The sequence below is a fragment of the Epinephelus lanceolatus genome, chromosome 8 (genome assembly GCF_041903045.1).
Source record: "Epinephelus lanceolatus isolate andai-2023 chromosome 8, ASM4190304v1, whole genome shotgun sequence".
Taxonomy (NCBI): Eukaryota; Metazoa; Chordata; class Actinopteri; order Perciformes; family Serranidae; genus Epinephelus; species Epinephelus lanceolatus.
In genome coordinates, this window is record NC_135741.1 from 5227141 (window position 1) to 5245168 (window position 18028).

Genomic DNA, 18028 nt, shown 5'->3' on the forward strand with positions numbered 1-18028 from the left:
TATATATTTACAGATTTTTAAAAATCATATTGACATTATTGACATGACAAATCAGATTTCAGTCAGACAAACCAAATGGGTATCCTCCAAAGTCTTTTTATTTCAGATACTCATCTCTATGTTTCTGCAGACAGTGTCTCCTCCTGATCTGTGGTAGAGAGATACTGTTGGTCCTACCACACAAAAAAAAAGAAAAAAAAAATATAAAGCTGCATGCAGCTTCCAGGATGAAGCAGTCAGAGTTAGCCACTTTAATTGACTTGAGTGCTGAAACCTCACATTAGCTTTTAGCTGAACTTCAGAATTAAAAAACGATAACTGTCTCAAGATAAAGATAGGGTACAATTATCTTCCCTAATGTGTCCTGTCAAAACTCTGCTGTGCACTCAAACAATCAAATATCTAAAACATTAACTGTCTGTTGCACTGGTGAGCTATTTTTGTTCATTTGAATCAAGGAAGTGAATATGCAAATGAGGACACTTTGAAGTTTCATTGGAACTTCATTGTTGTTTCTTAAATTAAAGAGCTTCTCTTTCAAGCCTCGGCAAGGGAAGGTTCCTTGAAAGCATTATCTGGGGCAATTTTCCAAACAGTCGCTGCTCACACTGGTGTAACATAAGTTGGGAAAAAAAAGGGGAAAAAAAAAACGCTGTCAAGGAGACGATTCACTTGAATAAAAATCAAAAATAAAGAATAAAAAAGCTACCTAATTAAGGCTTTTTTCTCTGCAAGTTGATTTTCAGTGAAATAACCCAAAAGCAGTAAGTGCCTATAACAACTTCCACGTACAGACCATGGCATTACTTAGTAGATCACAGTAAAATTAAGGCCACCTTCAATTAAGGTTGAAGGAGGTGTCGTGGGACCAACTAGACCAAACACTGGTGAAAGGAGGTTCTCACCCGATGACCCCAAAGACATGTTAGTTATCACTGCTCACTGGTCTGTATAGTTAAGCCTTGCCATAATAGCTTATCATAGGGATTAGGAGGTTATTCACTGAGTGCTGATCCTTTCTTAGAGCACAAACTTCTTGTGTTTATTTGAATCCCACTGCATTTTTACTTGCAAATAAATAAGGATTAATGTTTATCTGAATTTATAATATGAAAAAATATGTTGTTGTAAACAGTTTGGTGACTCAGAATTGCATCTCTGCTTTATGCAGATGATGTAGTTTTGTTAGCTTGCATGCACTGGGGCGGTTTGCAGCCAAGTGTGAAGCGGTCATGATGAGAATCAGCACCTCCAAGTCTGAGGCCATGGTTGCCTGCTGGAAAACGATGGATTGCCCCCTTTGGGTTGGGAGTGAGTTACTGCCCCAAGTGAGGGAGTTCAAGTATCTCAGGGTCTTGTTTACTAGTGAGGGTAGAATGGAGCGTGAGATGGATCAGTGGTTTGGCGCAGCCTCTGCAGTGATGAGGGTGTTGTGCCGGACCATCGTGGTGAAAAGAGAGGTAAGCCTGAAGACAAAGCTTTGGATTTACTGGTCCATCTGCATCCCAACCCTCATCTATGGTCATGAGCTCTGGGTAGCGACTGAAAGAATGAGGACATGGGTACAAACAGCCAAAATGAGTTTCCTCCATGGGGTTGCTGGGCTCAGCCTTAGAGACAGGGTAAGGAGCTTGGACATCTGGAGGGAGCTCGGAAGTAGAGCCATTGCTCCTTTACGTCGCAAGGGGTCAGTTGAGGTGGTTTGGGCATCTGATCAGAATGCCTCCTGGGTGCCTCGCGTTACAGGTGCTCAGGGCATGTCCAACTGGTAGGAGGCCCCGGGGCAGGGCACACTGGAGGGATTATATATCTTCTCCTGCCTCAGAATGCGACCTGGCTTTGGATAAGCAGTTGAAAATGGATGGATGGGTGGATGGATGTATCTGAATTAGTATTGTGAAAAAATATGTTTTTAGTTTGACAATGGAACATGACATCCTTTAGCAACTCATTTGTTTGTCTCCCCTCTAGTACTGCACATTTCACAACTTCAATTTGCAGCTGTTCTTGAGTATTCTTTGTCTCTTTATTTAGATCATTAAATCTTAGGTTTAACATCAGGCATAAAGTATAAAAGTATTGAAAACATCTTAAATTTAGCATCCTGCAGATGCTCTGCAGACAAAGGCAGGAAGGATGAGAGAAATCCAAAAGAGCTGAGGGCGTTGAGACAGATCACAAGTGAAGAGGAGGAAAGATACAGAGAACTAAAAGTTAGAGGAAGGTAATGAGAGGGATGAAAGGATAAAAGACTGAAAGACACAGATGTTGAGATGCAAGGGAATAGATGAGTGAAAGACCTACAAAAAAAAGAGAGGGGCGAGGAGTACGTCATCTAAAATTGGAAATGGGTGGAAAAAAGAGGACGTGAGGAGGAAAAAAGAGGCAGAGGAGGAGACGGAGAGAAAGGATGAAAGAAAGAAGGGGATGTTTTAAGGAAAAAAGAGAAAGTGCAAAAGAGCCTGAGGCCAAACTGAATGAAGAGGGGAGGGAGAGGGGAAGAGGGTGGGAGGCGGAAACATTTGACTGCAATGCGTTTTTGTTAAGTTTTATCCAGGGCAGATGAAACAGAAAGAAGCAAAAATCTGCAGTTATAGCAGCAGACACACCCGACACACACTCATAAAATTAATGACTCACTCAATTTCTTTTATTTTATAGTGGATGGTGTTGTTGGATTTTTGTTTTGATTTTTATCATTATACATTCACATACAATTTTCTGCAGATATTCCTTGGCTGTAGAGGCTGAATCCTGATATTATACTGTTATGACCTCAATACAGTCTTGTTTTTACCAAGAGGTTGATCATATATTTCAAGCGGAGTCTGAAGGCAGAAAGTAAACACTTTTATTTATCTGTGTTGGGTGTGTGTGACCCCAAAACATCAAAGTTGAAGGTATCAACCATAAAAAAGGGAATCAGAGTGAGACAAGCCAGGAAGATGAAATAAAAATAAGAAGAACCCTGAGGGCAAAGCAGACACTGGCCCATCCAGTCTACCAACAGATAACTGAGAACTAAAGCTGACAGGAGCAGAACCACAGAAACAAGACAACCAAACAAAGTTGCAGCACAAACCACAGGGTCACATTGGGCTGCTGCTGAGGCCATACCTGACTGAGACCACCTCACCTCAGGGGAGAGCATGGATCAAAGCAAAAGCCGCAAAGGCCAGTAGAGGGGGAGCATAACTTTCCTGCAGTGTCAGAATTAGTCCAGAATATCAACCAAGCATAGGTGATATACTCTTTTTGGCTGTTTAAGTTGCTAGCACTATCCCTACTCCTCAGAGGATAAGCGCTTTTGCCTCGGTGTAGACCTCTGAAGCTCCCACTCAACGGAGCTGACGGACTCATCTGACATAATGACATCAAGCAGTGGTTTCTTGGTTGAAAAAGCAATCCATCCAATGAGTGCCACGCAGGGACTAATAATTAGACATCAGGCCCACATGCGAAAGTATGGCTGTTGTCAAGCTGCTGTTTAGCTGTCCCAACATTGTAGTTTGTTTTTGCTTTAATTTTATTCAGGTCCTAAAACCCCAGCACAACCAATACATTAGCATGGCTACGCATCAGTAATATGACTGTATGAAATAATATACTTAACCACAGCAATGTGCCTCATCAGTTTGTGGACTCCCATTTGAAGCCTGCAGTTTGGCAACCATTTTTTTTTTGTTGCCAGAAGTGCCCATATTTGGACAGGAGGGTGGAGATAACCCTAAAGGTGGCTGCTAGCTTAGTTAGGATGCTGCTTTTACAGCTATGCTTAACTGTGATAATACCAATGTTAATTTTTGTTAGCACTAAAACAGGCTTTAAAACATAACCACAACTGAACATCTGGCTCCTTAGAGGATCTTTCAGTACAACCAAACCCTGAACAAGACTTTTTATATGGACGGCACCGATCTGCTATTTAAAGTGGCCACACCTTAATGACAACATCAGCAAATGGGTCAGTTAAAGAAAAATTCACCCCAGTACAGTCGTCATGAACGGGGAAATAAGCTATAGAGACCGAAACCTTTTTTCATAGTTGAGAATTTTAGTATGGGGGTCGATGGAGACTGACATGTTCAAGTGGTTATTCAAGGAGCGCAGGTTTTGGCACTTGCGCCTTGGGTTCATTGCTTAGCCTTGGAAGCTGCTGCTTCATTCAGGCGGATACATTGGTCTCTAGTGTGGTTACGGAAAATCAAATCCCTCTCCTGCATGGGCATTGATTAGAGTGGAGGCAATGTCAGACTGAAGATGGAAACAGAGTGTATCAATTTCACATTTCTGTCTGATATCAGGCAATCAGTGCTTTTTAATGATGATGATTTTGATGACTTCATGACCTTTTATCTAGTGCCACCTTTAAGACAAACTTCTCAAGCAATTACAGCTAGTGAGGCTCTAAGAACAGCTCTATCATGTTTTTTCATCCTTCCAATGGTTTAGCAATCTGAGATGCAATACATTTTGCTTTAACAGGGCTTTCAAGTTTGAGTCTGGTTAAAGTTGCCTTTTTTAAAAGGTGCCCTTTGGAAGTCACTTCAGTCGGTTCGTAATATATTAAATTCATTTCATCCTATTTAAAGTTTTGTATTTTTTTCAACTCAGACATCATCTTGTAACAGAAGAATTGGCATTAATTCTAACTTCTGGAGACAGCTGCAGTCTTGGCCCACGTCATGTTACTTCAGACTGCTTCATGTAACTAAAGACTTCAAATAGGAATAGTATAGAACATACGCTTTAAACCTGGAAATAAAAGCCTGAAGTCACCACCTCCAACCACAGCAGCACCACAGGCTGCACTCATTATTAAGACCAGAAAATTTAGATGAGCACCACTGGTTATACTGCATATTAAGAGTGTCCTCACAAAATCTATTTCTAACCAACAACCAGCAATTTTAGCAGCAGCAGCAGCACCTCACAAAGACACTATGAATTCTAATGGTACGAAGCACTTCCAGCCCCGAGAGTGGCTCCATTTGTTATGCAGACTGGGTTCGGCTGCAGACACTTGATTAAGCTGTTAATGTGTATGTGTGTGACCTACAGTAAGATGAATTACCTGTCTTAAGTGTCTAATTTGACTGAACTTTTGTGTTTCTGTGCTTCGTCTCTTCTCAGATACACTAAGATGAAAACAGCTACCAACATCTACATCTTTAACCTGGCTCTGGCTGACTCTCTGTTCCTGGCTACTTTACCTTTCCAGGTATGACTTATTTGCAAGGGATTATAAAAGAATTTAAACCTTGACCTTTTACACTGTTTCCTGAACTAGTCTTTTTGCCCAGTCTTAAGATTACAATAACTAAAAAAATATCTCTAAAATCTTTGATTATTTTTGTGACACCTGCATTTTTTTCCATTCATATCTGGTCCAACTGCATTTTTACCCACTGAGGCTGTAAATGTGTCCATAAAACAAGTTCAGATAAATGTTGACCAACACATTCTTTGTCAAGATTCACTAAAATGCAAATGTCAGAGTCTGACCCAGCCCATTCTCATTCTTCAGTCGTCAAATACAATTTGTCACGCCCCTCTGCATATCACATGCAGACACCAAAGGCATCCTTTAGCTTCTTTATGATAATATAATGATGATAACCTTTATTTGTATAGCACTTATTTAAACATAAGCCTGGTCACCTTTGGTTACCACCCTTGACCTGTGGACAACTAGTGAGGGGTAGGCTTGAGGATCTCAGGTCATGACTTGGAGCATAGGTGGTAAGAAGCTCAGCTCTAAGTTGGGGCGAAACCATGATGAACCTTAAAAGTTAATAAAATACTCTGAAGATCAATTCTGAAGTTAAGTGGCGAGGTTTGGGGTGATATGTGACCTGCGATTTGTCCCAGGTAAAATACAAGCTGCATCTTTAGGAGACACTCATGGCTTTTAACTAAAAGCTGATGTAAAGAGGGAGAAGGTCAACATAGGGCAGGAGGGAGGGGAGGTTAATGGGTCAAACAAAACCAGACAGAATAAAAAGAAATAACCTGGAAATCCAGATGCCCCGCCCCTAGCAAATTCTAATTTGCTCTGCACGGGGATCTGGCCCCAATGAGCAATCGGACCAGTCAGATCAGTCTATCTGACAGAGGCAGGCTCTGGGTGAGCGTAACATGATGAAGACAGCGCTGTGCCGTAGGAGTCGAAAAGTAAACAGCCAAGATGGCAGCTGCTGAAGGACCGCGTCCACTCAATGTAGCTTTGGAAGAAACGCTAAGCCAACTACACTTATCTTTATCCTTAAGAGAGCAACAGAAGACTGCCCTAGAAGCTTTCGTTTACAGGAAGGACGTTTTTGCTGGTTTGCTGACGGGATACGGCAAAAGCATCATACCTCCACTGGTCGGCAAACCAACGGGGCTTAGTGCAATGAATATGTCACCTTGTATTTTGCTCTGATTGGCCATCGTGCGATCCAGTTGTTTGCGGCGGCCCATAACGTGGTCTCTGCCTAAACCTAACCACAGTCATTTCACAACATTAAACACATTAGAATATGTTTCAGCTGTGCTAAAGGGCACCCTAAGCATCACTATCAGACGCCAAAGGGTGTTACAAAGCATTGGTGTTTGATGACCTGGGAATGAGAACAGGTTGTCTAACCATAAAGGTTGTAAAACTTCTTCTCATTTCTGATGCTGTCACTGGCTCAGTTAGTTTGATAAACTCGTGGGTGACATCAAGAATTTATTGTTGTGGTACACAGATGGATAAAAGCTCAATTTATGTTTTTTCAGGGGCATTTTGCTTTCAGCATGGCTCTCTCGTTGACAGTATTAAAGAAAACAGCAATGCCCTTGTTCTGGAGGGGCAGCAGGGCTTGCAATAAATCAGAGTGCAGTACAATAAAACTCAAATGTTCTGCTGTGATTGTAGAAGATGAATTTTGAAGGTAGACAACACTGCAGGTTAAATGTTTATTTTCTGCCACTATTGATTTTCAGAAGTGACCCTGAAAACTTTTAGAACAGGTCAAAGTAAAGAGGAGGGTGCTCATCATATTAAATATCAGAAAACCTGAGTATATTAATGAAACACTTGTGTCTAACATGTGCAGGCTTTACTGTAAATGTGACAATACTCAGCTGTTATGGGCAGAGATACACAGGGACCCAAACAAAGCCAGCGCCTCTGTGCAACACTCTGGGTAATTTATTCTGTTAATGGTAACAGATGTGTGAGGTCTTAATGGATGGCTGATTAATTAAGGACAATTAATGGAAGACTGCTGGAAGATTGCGTATATGTTGCACAATTCTCTGTTATTTAAATTATTTAACATTGTTTAAAATGAAAGTTAAAAGATGTTGTAATTCAGATTTGCTCTTTGCCATCATCTGGATATTATAGACTTTATCAGTCACTGGTTGTTTGTCAGGTGTTGAGTTTCTTTGCCTCACTGCACTGATTTGTTTCCGCTGAACTGTCCAAAGTCATATTTCAGAGAAGATGGAGTCCTCTGTTTTGCCTCCAGCTCTTTTTCTATGTTCATTCTCTGGTTTCCGGATGTTTGCAGGGCACCGACGTGTTCCTGGGCTTCTGGCCGTTTGGGAATGCTCTGTGCAAAGCGGTGGTGTCTATCGACTACTACAACATGTTCACCAGCACCTTCACCCTGACAGTGATGAGCATGGACAGATATGTTGCCGTCTGCCACCCTGTCAAAGCGCTGGACATGAGGACTCCTCACAAGGCCAAGGTAAAACTGTTTCATTTCAAAGTGCGACATTCACCTTTTAGAAACCTTCACACCTACTTCATCGTCCCTGAAATGACCGCTGACATCAGATCAGATGTTAACAGTCACCTTGGCTCACTTGTCTGCCCATGAATCCTTTAAACTCACTGTGTGTGCTGTTGTCATGTGGGAAACTGACATCTTAAGAAACGTTCTTCCAGGCGCCGATGGAGGCATGACAAAAGGAAGGAACACTAAAACACATTCCACTATCAAAATTTAAACCATACAGTCTACTAACATTTTGAAAGTCTAGATGAGCCAAACAATAAAATCATTTCATCCCCATTTAAGTTAATTGAGGGCTAACCTGGATGTCAGCTGCTTGGCTGGCCAAAGTCTCAAGTGCACCAACAGTGCAGAAGCTCCAATAACTTTACACACAGACGTCAAACTATTTTTGGCTTCATGAGGCAATGAGCAGCTTCTTACAGTAAGGGGTCCTGTCTCTGACGATGTATCCTGTCCTCTTTATACATTCATCATATAAAACCTTCTGTGGCTCCAAAAGAAGCTGCGCAAAATCTTACATCTTACATTCATTGCCTCATGCATTCGGTATTAGAGTTAGCAGCAGGCGACAGAGGTCTGGTAGAATCACTTCTTTTTGTCAGTGGCCTGGGGTGCCAAAAAGGAGAAGGATTCTAGGGGCCCATGATTGAGAGGGGCCCAGAGAGGCCCCTAATAAAATTATAATACTGACTAAAAATAATATGACAGTTATTAACTAACTTATAATCATAAATATATTTTATTTATAAAATTTATTTATATTTATATAAATAATAATAAATAATAAATTTATATCTATTTATATAATAGCCACACGCAGTTTGAGTGAAGTAAATAACGTCTTTAGAAAGCTGGTGCAAACTGGGCGCTCCTCTGTGGAAGCCTCTCGCCCAGACTTTCCAGTGATCGTGGCAGCAGTAATCGTCTGTTAAATCAGTCTGTAAATAATATTTTGACATTATTATTATAATCATTATTACATTAATGGCATCCGAAGATACTGATGTGTTGAACAGGTGACAGTCTGCGGCCGTTCTCAAAATGCACTTCTGTCACGCACTTCAAAAGCAACTTTCAATAATTTATTTTACGAAACGGGGGAAACAAACGTGAACAAAAACAGTTCCATAATTCATATTAAATTCAAAAGATAATGAAAAAACAGCTACAAGTGAGAGGGAATAATGATAAAGTGGTCAAACTGGGTCAAATCCACAGCCTCAACCCATCTGACACTGTTAGACTGACTCACCAGCAGACATCACTACATGAGAGTATACAGTATTCACTACTTTGCCAAACACTTACCATGCCATGCCAGGCTAACTGCAATCAGGGGCAAATCAGGGGCAAACTGCACTCAGCTGCCAAACTTTGTGGACGTGTTTGCGCTTGTATGTCATTAGCGCAATATCCTTTGTGAATAGGACGTTAAGACGGAGGAAACTGCGGGTGCAAGTGAAATGCAATTCAAGGTGCTGTCAGCGGCCACAGTTCATTCTTTGTGAATTCGGCCCTCAGAGCGCAGTGGACCAGTGGAAAATGTCACCATCAGCATATTATTTTACATCAATAAAATCTATTTTATCATTATTTTGAGTCACATTGTTGAAAGAATTTAGTTGTCTGTGTGCAAACAGGATAATAGGTCTTCATTCACTGCACGTCGGGCTTTCTGTTTCCTTTTCGGAGATGGTGTTGTGTTCAAGGTCCCCCCCCAAAAAACGGGAGAAAAAAAAAGGCTGAATATTCGATTTTTTTTTTTTTTTTTTTTTTTCACAATCGAATCCCGTGCCATTGAGCTTCAAATTTTTTGGGTCAGCCCTATAACGTACACTCTACAGAGCCAGGTCCAGGATCCTCTTCAAGTTTGTCAGGGAGGAATGTGGAAGTGGAGGAAGAGGTTGTTCTTTTTTCACAAATGTGGGAATGATAGTCAAAAATACCATCAAAATGCTTAGTTTTATGTAAAATAGCATCAAACATTTTCGGCGGCCTCCCGGCCAGCTGTATGTAGGGCCCAGTAAAAATTCTTTTCATGGCCCAAAATCCCTGGTGGCGCCCCTGTCAGTGGCCATGGTGCACTGTGGGTAATGTAGGCTCATCTACCTGGAGTCTGACGATGTTATAGGTGAGCAATTCTAAATTGGTGGGGTACTCTTAACTTTCCTCCTGGTTGCCATTTTAATAATAGCTGTGTTAAATTGAAAGTTTATCAGTCAGAGGGCCCTGATGATGTGGCTCACTGTCATGGTTTATTAGAACATGTAGCATAACACAGATATTGTTAGTTATAACTGAGCTTTTCCTGCAATGATTAGTGATGTGATCGCTCACTGATGTGCATTTGAACAGTGATTTAATCAGTTAGCACAGTCAGAAGAAAACAAACTACACAGTGACTATAAGTGATTCACTGCACTGTTTTTCTCACATATGCCTGGAGCTATTTTAGACCTGTCGACATAAGGGTTAATAAATAACACATCTTGCTATATAACCAATCTATCTGTATAAGTAATGCAAAAAAAAGAACATGTAAATCACCGTCATGTTATCATGTCCTCAGGTGGTGAACATCTGTGTGTGGGTGTTGGCATCGGCCTTTGGCGTCCCAGCTATGGTCCTGGGAAATGTTGAGGAGGAACAGGAGCATAACAGTAAGAAACTCACACACACACGTATACAGTAAATACATACAGTTACATATACTCATACTGCAGGTATGCAGTGTACACGTGCACCTCCACCACATATGCATTTGAAACAAAGAGCCTTCAGCACGTCATCTCACATACTGTACCTTAAGTGCATTTTACTTGTGACCGTGATAGTGTGAATTTTAATGTCTAATTAATATGCAAAACAATGCACGGCTGTGTAACAGTGCAACACAGCTTTCACAAATATATCCACAGATATATTGGAGCTGTACATCAGGAGATTGCTTAGGGAGACGTGATGCGAGTGAACCCACTTTACAAATGTTGTTGCTGTCCCAGTTTTTATAGCTTCTGTTGCACAGCGTCTGACTAATAGGCCCAGCGCACGTTGTTGTACGATGCCTCTTTTCCTCTTCATTTACTATCAAACAAGTGCAGAGATTTCAGAGAGACGTGACACATGATACTCCACATGATGCCCCATGTTATGAACTTCCACACAGCAGGTGCACGGTTATTGCTACCAAAATAGAAGGAAATCTCCAGCTCTTGATGTCTTCCATGGAACCGATCAGCAGAGGTGATAATGTCAGAACAATGAGATAACAGCATGAGTCATGAGCTGTTGTGTTTTGATTATTGATAATTAATGACTCTGAGTGGGTCCAAGTGAAGACTTAATATAACCTGTTGCACAAAGTCCATGTAGCTTTCAAACAGTTCAGATGACTGAATGTTTTAATGTGAAATAACTATAAAAACAAACACGTAAAATGGCCAACATCATCATTTACGTCTTATAAATATGCAACACTGGGATTAACTGAAAGAGGAAAATACAACTGGACTCAATCAGCATATAGCATATAATTATACTCAGTTCCACATTTATTATAATTATAAATACAGCAGAGCTATAATCCATTAACACATTAAAAATAAGGAACAAAAATGAACACGTCTGTGGACACATCAAACTCACCATTCCACTGCTGTCGCTCTGAAAGTAAGCACATCTTCTTTTTCTGTAATTAATTTATTTATCTCAATTCCTATTAGTCACCACCAAGGTAGCAACTACTCCTGGGGTCCACACAAGCAAACATTACATCATAGTGTAAAACAAATATTTAATTAAAAATCCGAGGCAAAAAGAAACAAAATACAACAAGAAAACAGGAAAACTTTAAAACATGAGATTAACCACATAATAAATAAGTAGATTATAATATAAACTTGATTTACAAAGCACTTTCATGCAAGAAATGCAACAGAATGTGTTTTACAATAAGTTCAGTATAAGCACTGAGTGCTTCACATGAAAATAGAATGAACATAAGACAGAACTTATTCAAAATCATAGAGTTGTGAAATTATAAATTATAAAATCAGGTAAGATTTTAAGAGTTGCAGCAGCGTGAAGCCTAAATAGAAAGTAAAAGCGTAAGAAGAGTTTCAGAGCTGTATCAGGAAGGTCAGAGCTAGTTAAAGGCTGAAGTGAACAGATACGTTTTTAGCTTTCCTTTGAAAATATTTAGCGAGCTAGCTTCTCTGATATCTGTAGGTGGTGTGTTCCATAGCTTTGGGGTGTAACTGACAAAGGCTGCATCCCCGCTCTTCTTCTGGCTGTTTCTGGAAACCTCCAATAAACCAGCAGCAGATGTTCTTGGAGGCAAATAGTTCAGCTAAGGGAGTTAGCAATGTAGCTCAGCCCCAGCCCATTCAGGGCTTTGTATAAATAATGATAATAATAATGATAATGTTACAGCTCATGGGTAACTGAAGTACTACTAAACGGCATATACAGTGAATGATAGTAGAGTAGTTTCATGCAGTCAGGTATTATGTAACAAACCTGATTTGCAGTGGGCTGCTGTTCTGTGCCATCGGGTATCTCTTTGACCCCTTCTTAAAAACAGCTGCACTTGTTACATGTGTAATGTCTGATGGTAAACTATTCCATGATTTCACCCCCCTGAACATTACAGTATGTTGCATTGCATTGTTTTTCAAACAGGAAGTGAAAAACAACCTTTTGCCTCATGCCTACTATTAATTTTATGGACCTTGCTACTATAAAAAAGGGATGGCAAAGGATATGTGGGGTTTTAGACAATAAAATATTTCTTGTAAAACAGAGCAGAGAAATAACCATCGTGTCCTTCACGATGGCTGACCTAAGGTTGTATCATTCTGGTGATATTACAGTTCAGGGCAAGTTGTGCCCTGTGCGGTGCACACCAGCAATGCTGCCACAGATGCATGACAGTATTGCTGCAGTTCAGGAATCCCAAACCTGTCTTGTGATATTCAATTTCAATTCTATTTTATTCGTAAAGCCCAATATCACAAATCACAGTTTGCCTCAGAGGGCTTTACAGCACTGCTCGTGTCCAGTAAGTCAGGTCCATCCTTTTTTTCTCCCATACCTCCTCATATGTTGCCACATGTCTGGAAACAAAATCCAATTTTTCAATCAAGTATTTCCAAACCTCAAACCAATCCACTTTCAGGTCCAGCCTCGAGTGACATTCAGGCATGCATGCCTCTTCCAATATCAAGCATGTGGTATGCAGTTTTCCTGGCAGACTCTCCTGCGCTCATATATTACATGAAAGTTCAAAGTTTTTGAACGCTGAGCCCGAGCTGCAGCTGCAGGATCCAAGATGAGAAATTAATCAAAGGTAGTTCTGAATGTATTTTTCTCCACCATCGTATGGAGACCAAAACATTTGGATAATGATGTTTCAGACCTCAGGTGCAACTGTCTAGGTTTGTTAGTAAAACACTGCTGCTCACAGTGTACCTAACAGATCTCAGGGAAAGTTATATCATAAGATAATTAAAGAGTATGGGATCTTATACTCACAAATAATAACATTTTACAGGTATGTAATTATCCTATAAATAATTTGCTTTAACTAGCCTTCGGGTTTTAATGTTTTAATTCTGCCTGTCTTTGTTTCCACCTCTTGTAAGTAGAAGGAAGAATGTGACGGGTTTATTAGTAACTCTGTGGACCTGCAGCTCCCACAGAATACACAAATACAAAAAATGCTAAATCTAAATACTTGTCACTGCAAAGTTTAAATTGGATTTATGTCACTGATGCTTTAGTAGCTGTAAAATTGTCTTTCTCCCTCTTTCTGCCACTCCCAGGGTTTCAGTGGCATTTTAGGCACCAAACACAGATGTTTTTTGGGGACCTGTTGCTGGGTTTCCTGCTTGTTTTTAGTCTCCAAACGTGGGTGTCTATTAGCAACATCTGGCTGTTTTTCCATCAGGGACAGTGCCACAAAGCGTGAAGCTTTTTTAATGAGAAAGTTTAAATATAATCGCTACATAATAACACACAAATGTAACATATCCGTGGTTTGCAGAAATGTACAATGGCAACATTTCTCTGGTGATTGGGTTGTGTTGACAAGTCCATGACTTTGACCATGATGGTGATGATGATGATGATGTCCAGAATCATGCAGATTAGTCATGTGTTGATAGTGATATGGAGAGGTGACAAATTAAAGAAAAAAACAACATTAAGTGTCTTAGTGAAGAGTTGAGCCACCACATGCCTCAAGAACTGTTTCAGTACTCATTGGCATTGACTCTCTAAGTCTTCTCTACTGGAGGGATGAGCACCATTCTTCCAAACGATATTCCCTCACTTGATGGAGAGCGTTGTCATACACATCGGTCCAATCAGCCGAGCCTGCTCAGCATTCCTATACATGCCGAGGAGCATGATTGGATGTTAATTGCTTAATTGTATCATGCAGTGCAGCTGTGTGGAAGCATCAGGGTTTGTTTTGTTTCTCCACTCATTGATTCAGGTTTTCCTCTAATTTGTCACCGTCTGTACATTAAATTATAATGCTGCCAATATTCAGTGTTCATCCCCCAATATTAGTGTGTGAATGGGCGAATTAGAGGCACATTGTTAAGCACTAAGGTGCTATATAAATGCTGTCCATTTACCATTATATTATTTATGGCCCATGTGAGGGTAGGGGTGCACTGATATGGATTTTTTCAACCAATATGATCACCGATAACTTCACATTTTTGTATTTTAAAAAATAAGTGTATAACCTGTAAATAATGTACACCTAAGGGTAAGAAAGGCTGAGATGTAGTGAGGAAATATGGATTAATAACAAACACAAACAACAGTTCTGACTCCTCACACCTGCCAACATTAGGCTGTAAAAAAAGACGGAGACTTTCTGGGGTGGTGTCAAATGGCCGACCCTCAACGCCTCTACACCCATATAACCCTACACTACAGATGAAGCCCTGTGTTACTGTGTGATTCTCTGGTGTATCAGAAGAGTGCATCAACTACACTGCAGAGTGGAGTCTAGTACGTCTGCTGTATGACATGTTTAAATCATTACGCTGCATTTTTATAAACACACTCAGGTGTCGTCTCACCATCCCACGATAGACTAGCCATCAACTACCAAGTAGAATAGTGATGAGCTGTTGATTCACCTCGCCCATTATCACTCAACTCAGACAAACACACGGCTGTATCTCACACACACACGCAACCAGAGAGAGAGAGAGATGTGCTCCAGACTGGGTCGCCAGGTAACAACTGAAATAAATGCATCACATGGCTAGCTGTTATTAATAAGTTAAACAACAAAGTTGAGTTTTTTAAAAGCTCGGTGTTGGATGTGAGCCGCTGCTGCTAATTAGCTTGTGCTAACACTTCGGAGACGGTCCTTCAGTGCCGTGTTTAAGTTGTTTAACAGCTGCAGGAAGTTTGTTAATCTGGTGGGGTGTTTGGCAGTCTGAGGTCAGACCCTTGGCACAATCCAGGGTGCTGCAGTTGTTGTTGTTGTTGTTCCTCTCTGTGTTTTTTGGTGGATTGCAAACAAAGTTTAAAGGTACATGTGCCGCCACTCACTGTGTCAGGTGTGTAGATGCTGCTCTGATTTAAGCCAGTGAAAGCAGTTTGGCTTCATATTATCAGTGATATTTATCGGCTATGATTTTAATTATTGGAATGATGCATGATAATTCAAATGTCCCATTATCGGCCGATTTTTTTTTTTATCAACCTGATATATATCGTGCATCCCTATGTGAGGGTTATGGTGGACACTCCATAACTGTCTGCGCCAGAGGAGTTTTAATTTAAACTGTGCAGAGGTGGAAGCCTCCGGGCACGTGTTGATGTCAGCTGCTGTGTTCGTGTCTTTCTGCATGTTTTATGTCTTGCTTTGAGTTTTTTGCTTGCTGCAGCACAAATTGCCCGCTCAGGACAAATTGACCGGAACATCAAACCCTCATAATGAGGATCTAACTTTCCATGCTTGACGACTATATCTACTTTCTCATCGCTGCTTTTGCTCATCTATGTTTCATTGCCCTCTCCTTCAAAAGGAGCCGGTACCGACCGTGTACAGAAATTCAACCATATACTCAATTTAATAGAGCACCACTGCAAGTTCAATGATTAAATCTAGTGTGGCTTTAGCCCCCCTCCCCTCCCAGGCTGCACGGGCTGAACTGCATTTCCTTTAATGAGATGTCAGTCAGTCAGGTGCTCAACCTCTGCGTGCAGGTCAGCCTCGTCTGTGCGGCTCTTCTACTACAACACGGATGATCTGATTAAGAGAAGGTTCATTTACTCTCCATGGTTCATCTCACTGTTTTATTAAAAGTTTGCACGTGTGTGACTGTTTGACTCCTCTCGTAGCAAATGGTGAAGCCTGACTTCAGTTGTCATCATCATTTCCAGTTGTATTTGATCATGACGAGACTTTGTTGGTGTTTTCCATGAGCGTGTGAAGCCTGTGTGAAGTCTGCCTTCTCATCTTTCTCTCTCTGGTCTTGCTGGTTCATCTTCTTGTCACTTCAGATATGGGGTGAAGAACACAGCCTCAAAAGTACCATGAGAGCTTGGAAATGTGGGATGAGTCCCAACTGAGGCTGTATCCACACTAATACGATCTCTGTACACATGAGTGTTGTAGCACTGTGTCAATATTTCCTGCAACTAAGGAACCAACAGTGGCAGGAAGTAAGACCTAAAATTTTTACACATGGATCGATAATTAGGTGGAACTGTTACTGAAAGTAGCATGAGTACATAACACCAATAGCACGCTTGTTTATGCTCAGTGTTAGATACAGAAACAAGATGGACGGAGACTCCTGTCCATACTCTGTGTTCATTTCATCCATATTTTTGCATGTTTCCTAAAAGCTTACGGATACAGACAAAATGGAGCAATACCACCAGGGATCATAGAGGCAGTGTAGCATAGTTGAAGTGAGATACGACGATAGGAGATGATGAAGAAATTTAAATAATGGCGCTTATATAGTGAAAAGAAATCTCCATCGACAAGTCAGGATGTTTTAAATGGCTGCACAGACCATTGCTGGCTTCATTTAAATGTATAGTATCATGACCTCCTCCACAGTTGCTCGTTTGTTGTGTGAAACTTTGGACTCTGCCCTTTAGTGGCATCTACTGGCTGTATCAGTGCATGAAATCTCAAACTGTTTCTCGAAACAATGTAAGTCAGATAAAACAACTAAATACTTTAAGTAATAATAATAACAATACATGGGATTTATATAGCGCTTTTCAGGATACTCAAAGACGCTTAAAGTAAGCCAAATTTAAGTTGTTGACATTCTTTCTCCTAACGAAATGGGACATAAGGGGAAGTAGTTTTGTATAGTCACAGTAAAGTGCTGCAGGGATGATGTTTTTTGTAGGCCAACATGGAAGTTGGCCTTGTTGCCACAACAAAAACCCAGTGAGATTTTCCATTGGATTTTGAATTATTGCAGAAAATAAGTTCTGTGGCAAACAGAAGTTTATAAACATGTTTTGTTCAGCATGATAACCTTCACAAATGAATACCAGCGTAAATTAAATCAGCAGAAGTAAAAAGCTAACGTTAGTGTATAAACGAACTACACTACAGTCATTTGACGTCACTGGGTGAGGTTACATGATGGCTTCTCATTCAGAATGAAATAAATCTGAATGAAATCATTCGGAATTAAAGTCTTTCCAGGTAGTTTACATGGGAAATATTCATTACGAATGAGGGTTTACACGGGAGATCAGTTTAATCGCCTGTATTCGGGTCCATGCAAGGTTTGGGGCAGGGAAGGTTTCTGATTGGATAGGGGGCGGGGCGGATGTTACGTGTTTACGTTTACCAGAAGAAAACACTGTAGTCCTCGCTCCGGATAACAAGATGCTTGACGGCGCCGTTCTTAGTGCCTTTTTCAGGCTTGTTTTGCTTATATTCTTGAAGCAGCAGTACGACAACAACCTTGTTCTGCTAATGCTTCGTCTGCTGAGGAGGAGAAGGGAGGTAGAAAGTCGAAGAATGGAGATTGAAGACCGTGCTGTGGCAAATGGAAACCGGTGAGTGCAACGGGTCCGACTGCTCTATCTCAGCCCGTTGCTATGCGTGCTATATACGTCATCGCACCAGAAGGGCAAGGAAACGAGCATGCGCAGAAAGACTGGAATGAACTTAAAGAGGAATGAGTGTATACAAGTGCAAGAAATTCTTTTATTTGGAATGACAAACAGAATAAACCACCCCC

General features: G+C 40.8%; 1 protein-coding gene across 1 annotated transcript in view; it reads left to right on the forward strand.

The window, feature by feature from the left end:
- The window catches only part of oprl1 (opiate receptor-like 1), a 167820-nt gene that overhangs the window by 110493 nt on the left and 39299 nt on the right, over positions 1-18028 (forward strand). The window contains exons 3-5 of the mRNA XM_033629727.2: positions 5134-5221; positions 7542-7724; positions 10345-10435. Coding sequence (XP_033485618.1) covers positions 5134-5221; positions 7542-7724; positions 10345-10435 — 362 coding nt within the window. The remainder of the gene's footprint in view (positions 1-5133; positions 5222-7541; positions 7725-10344; positions 10436-18028) is intronic.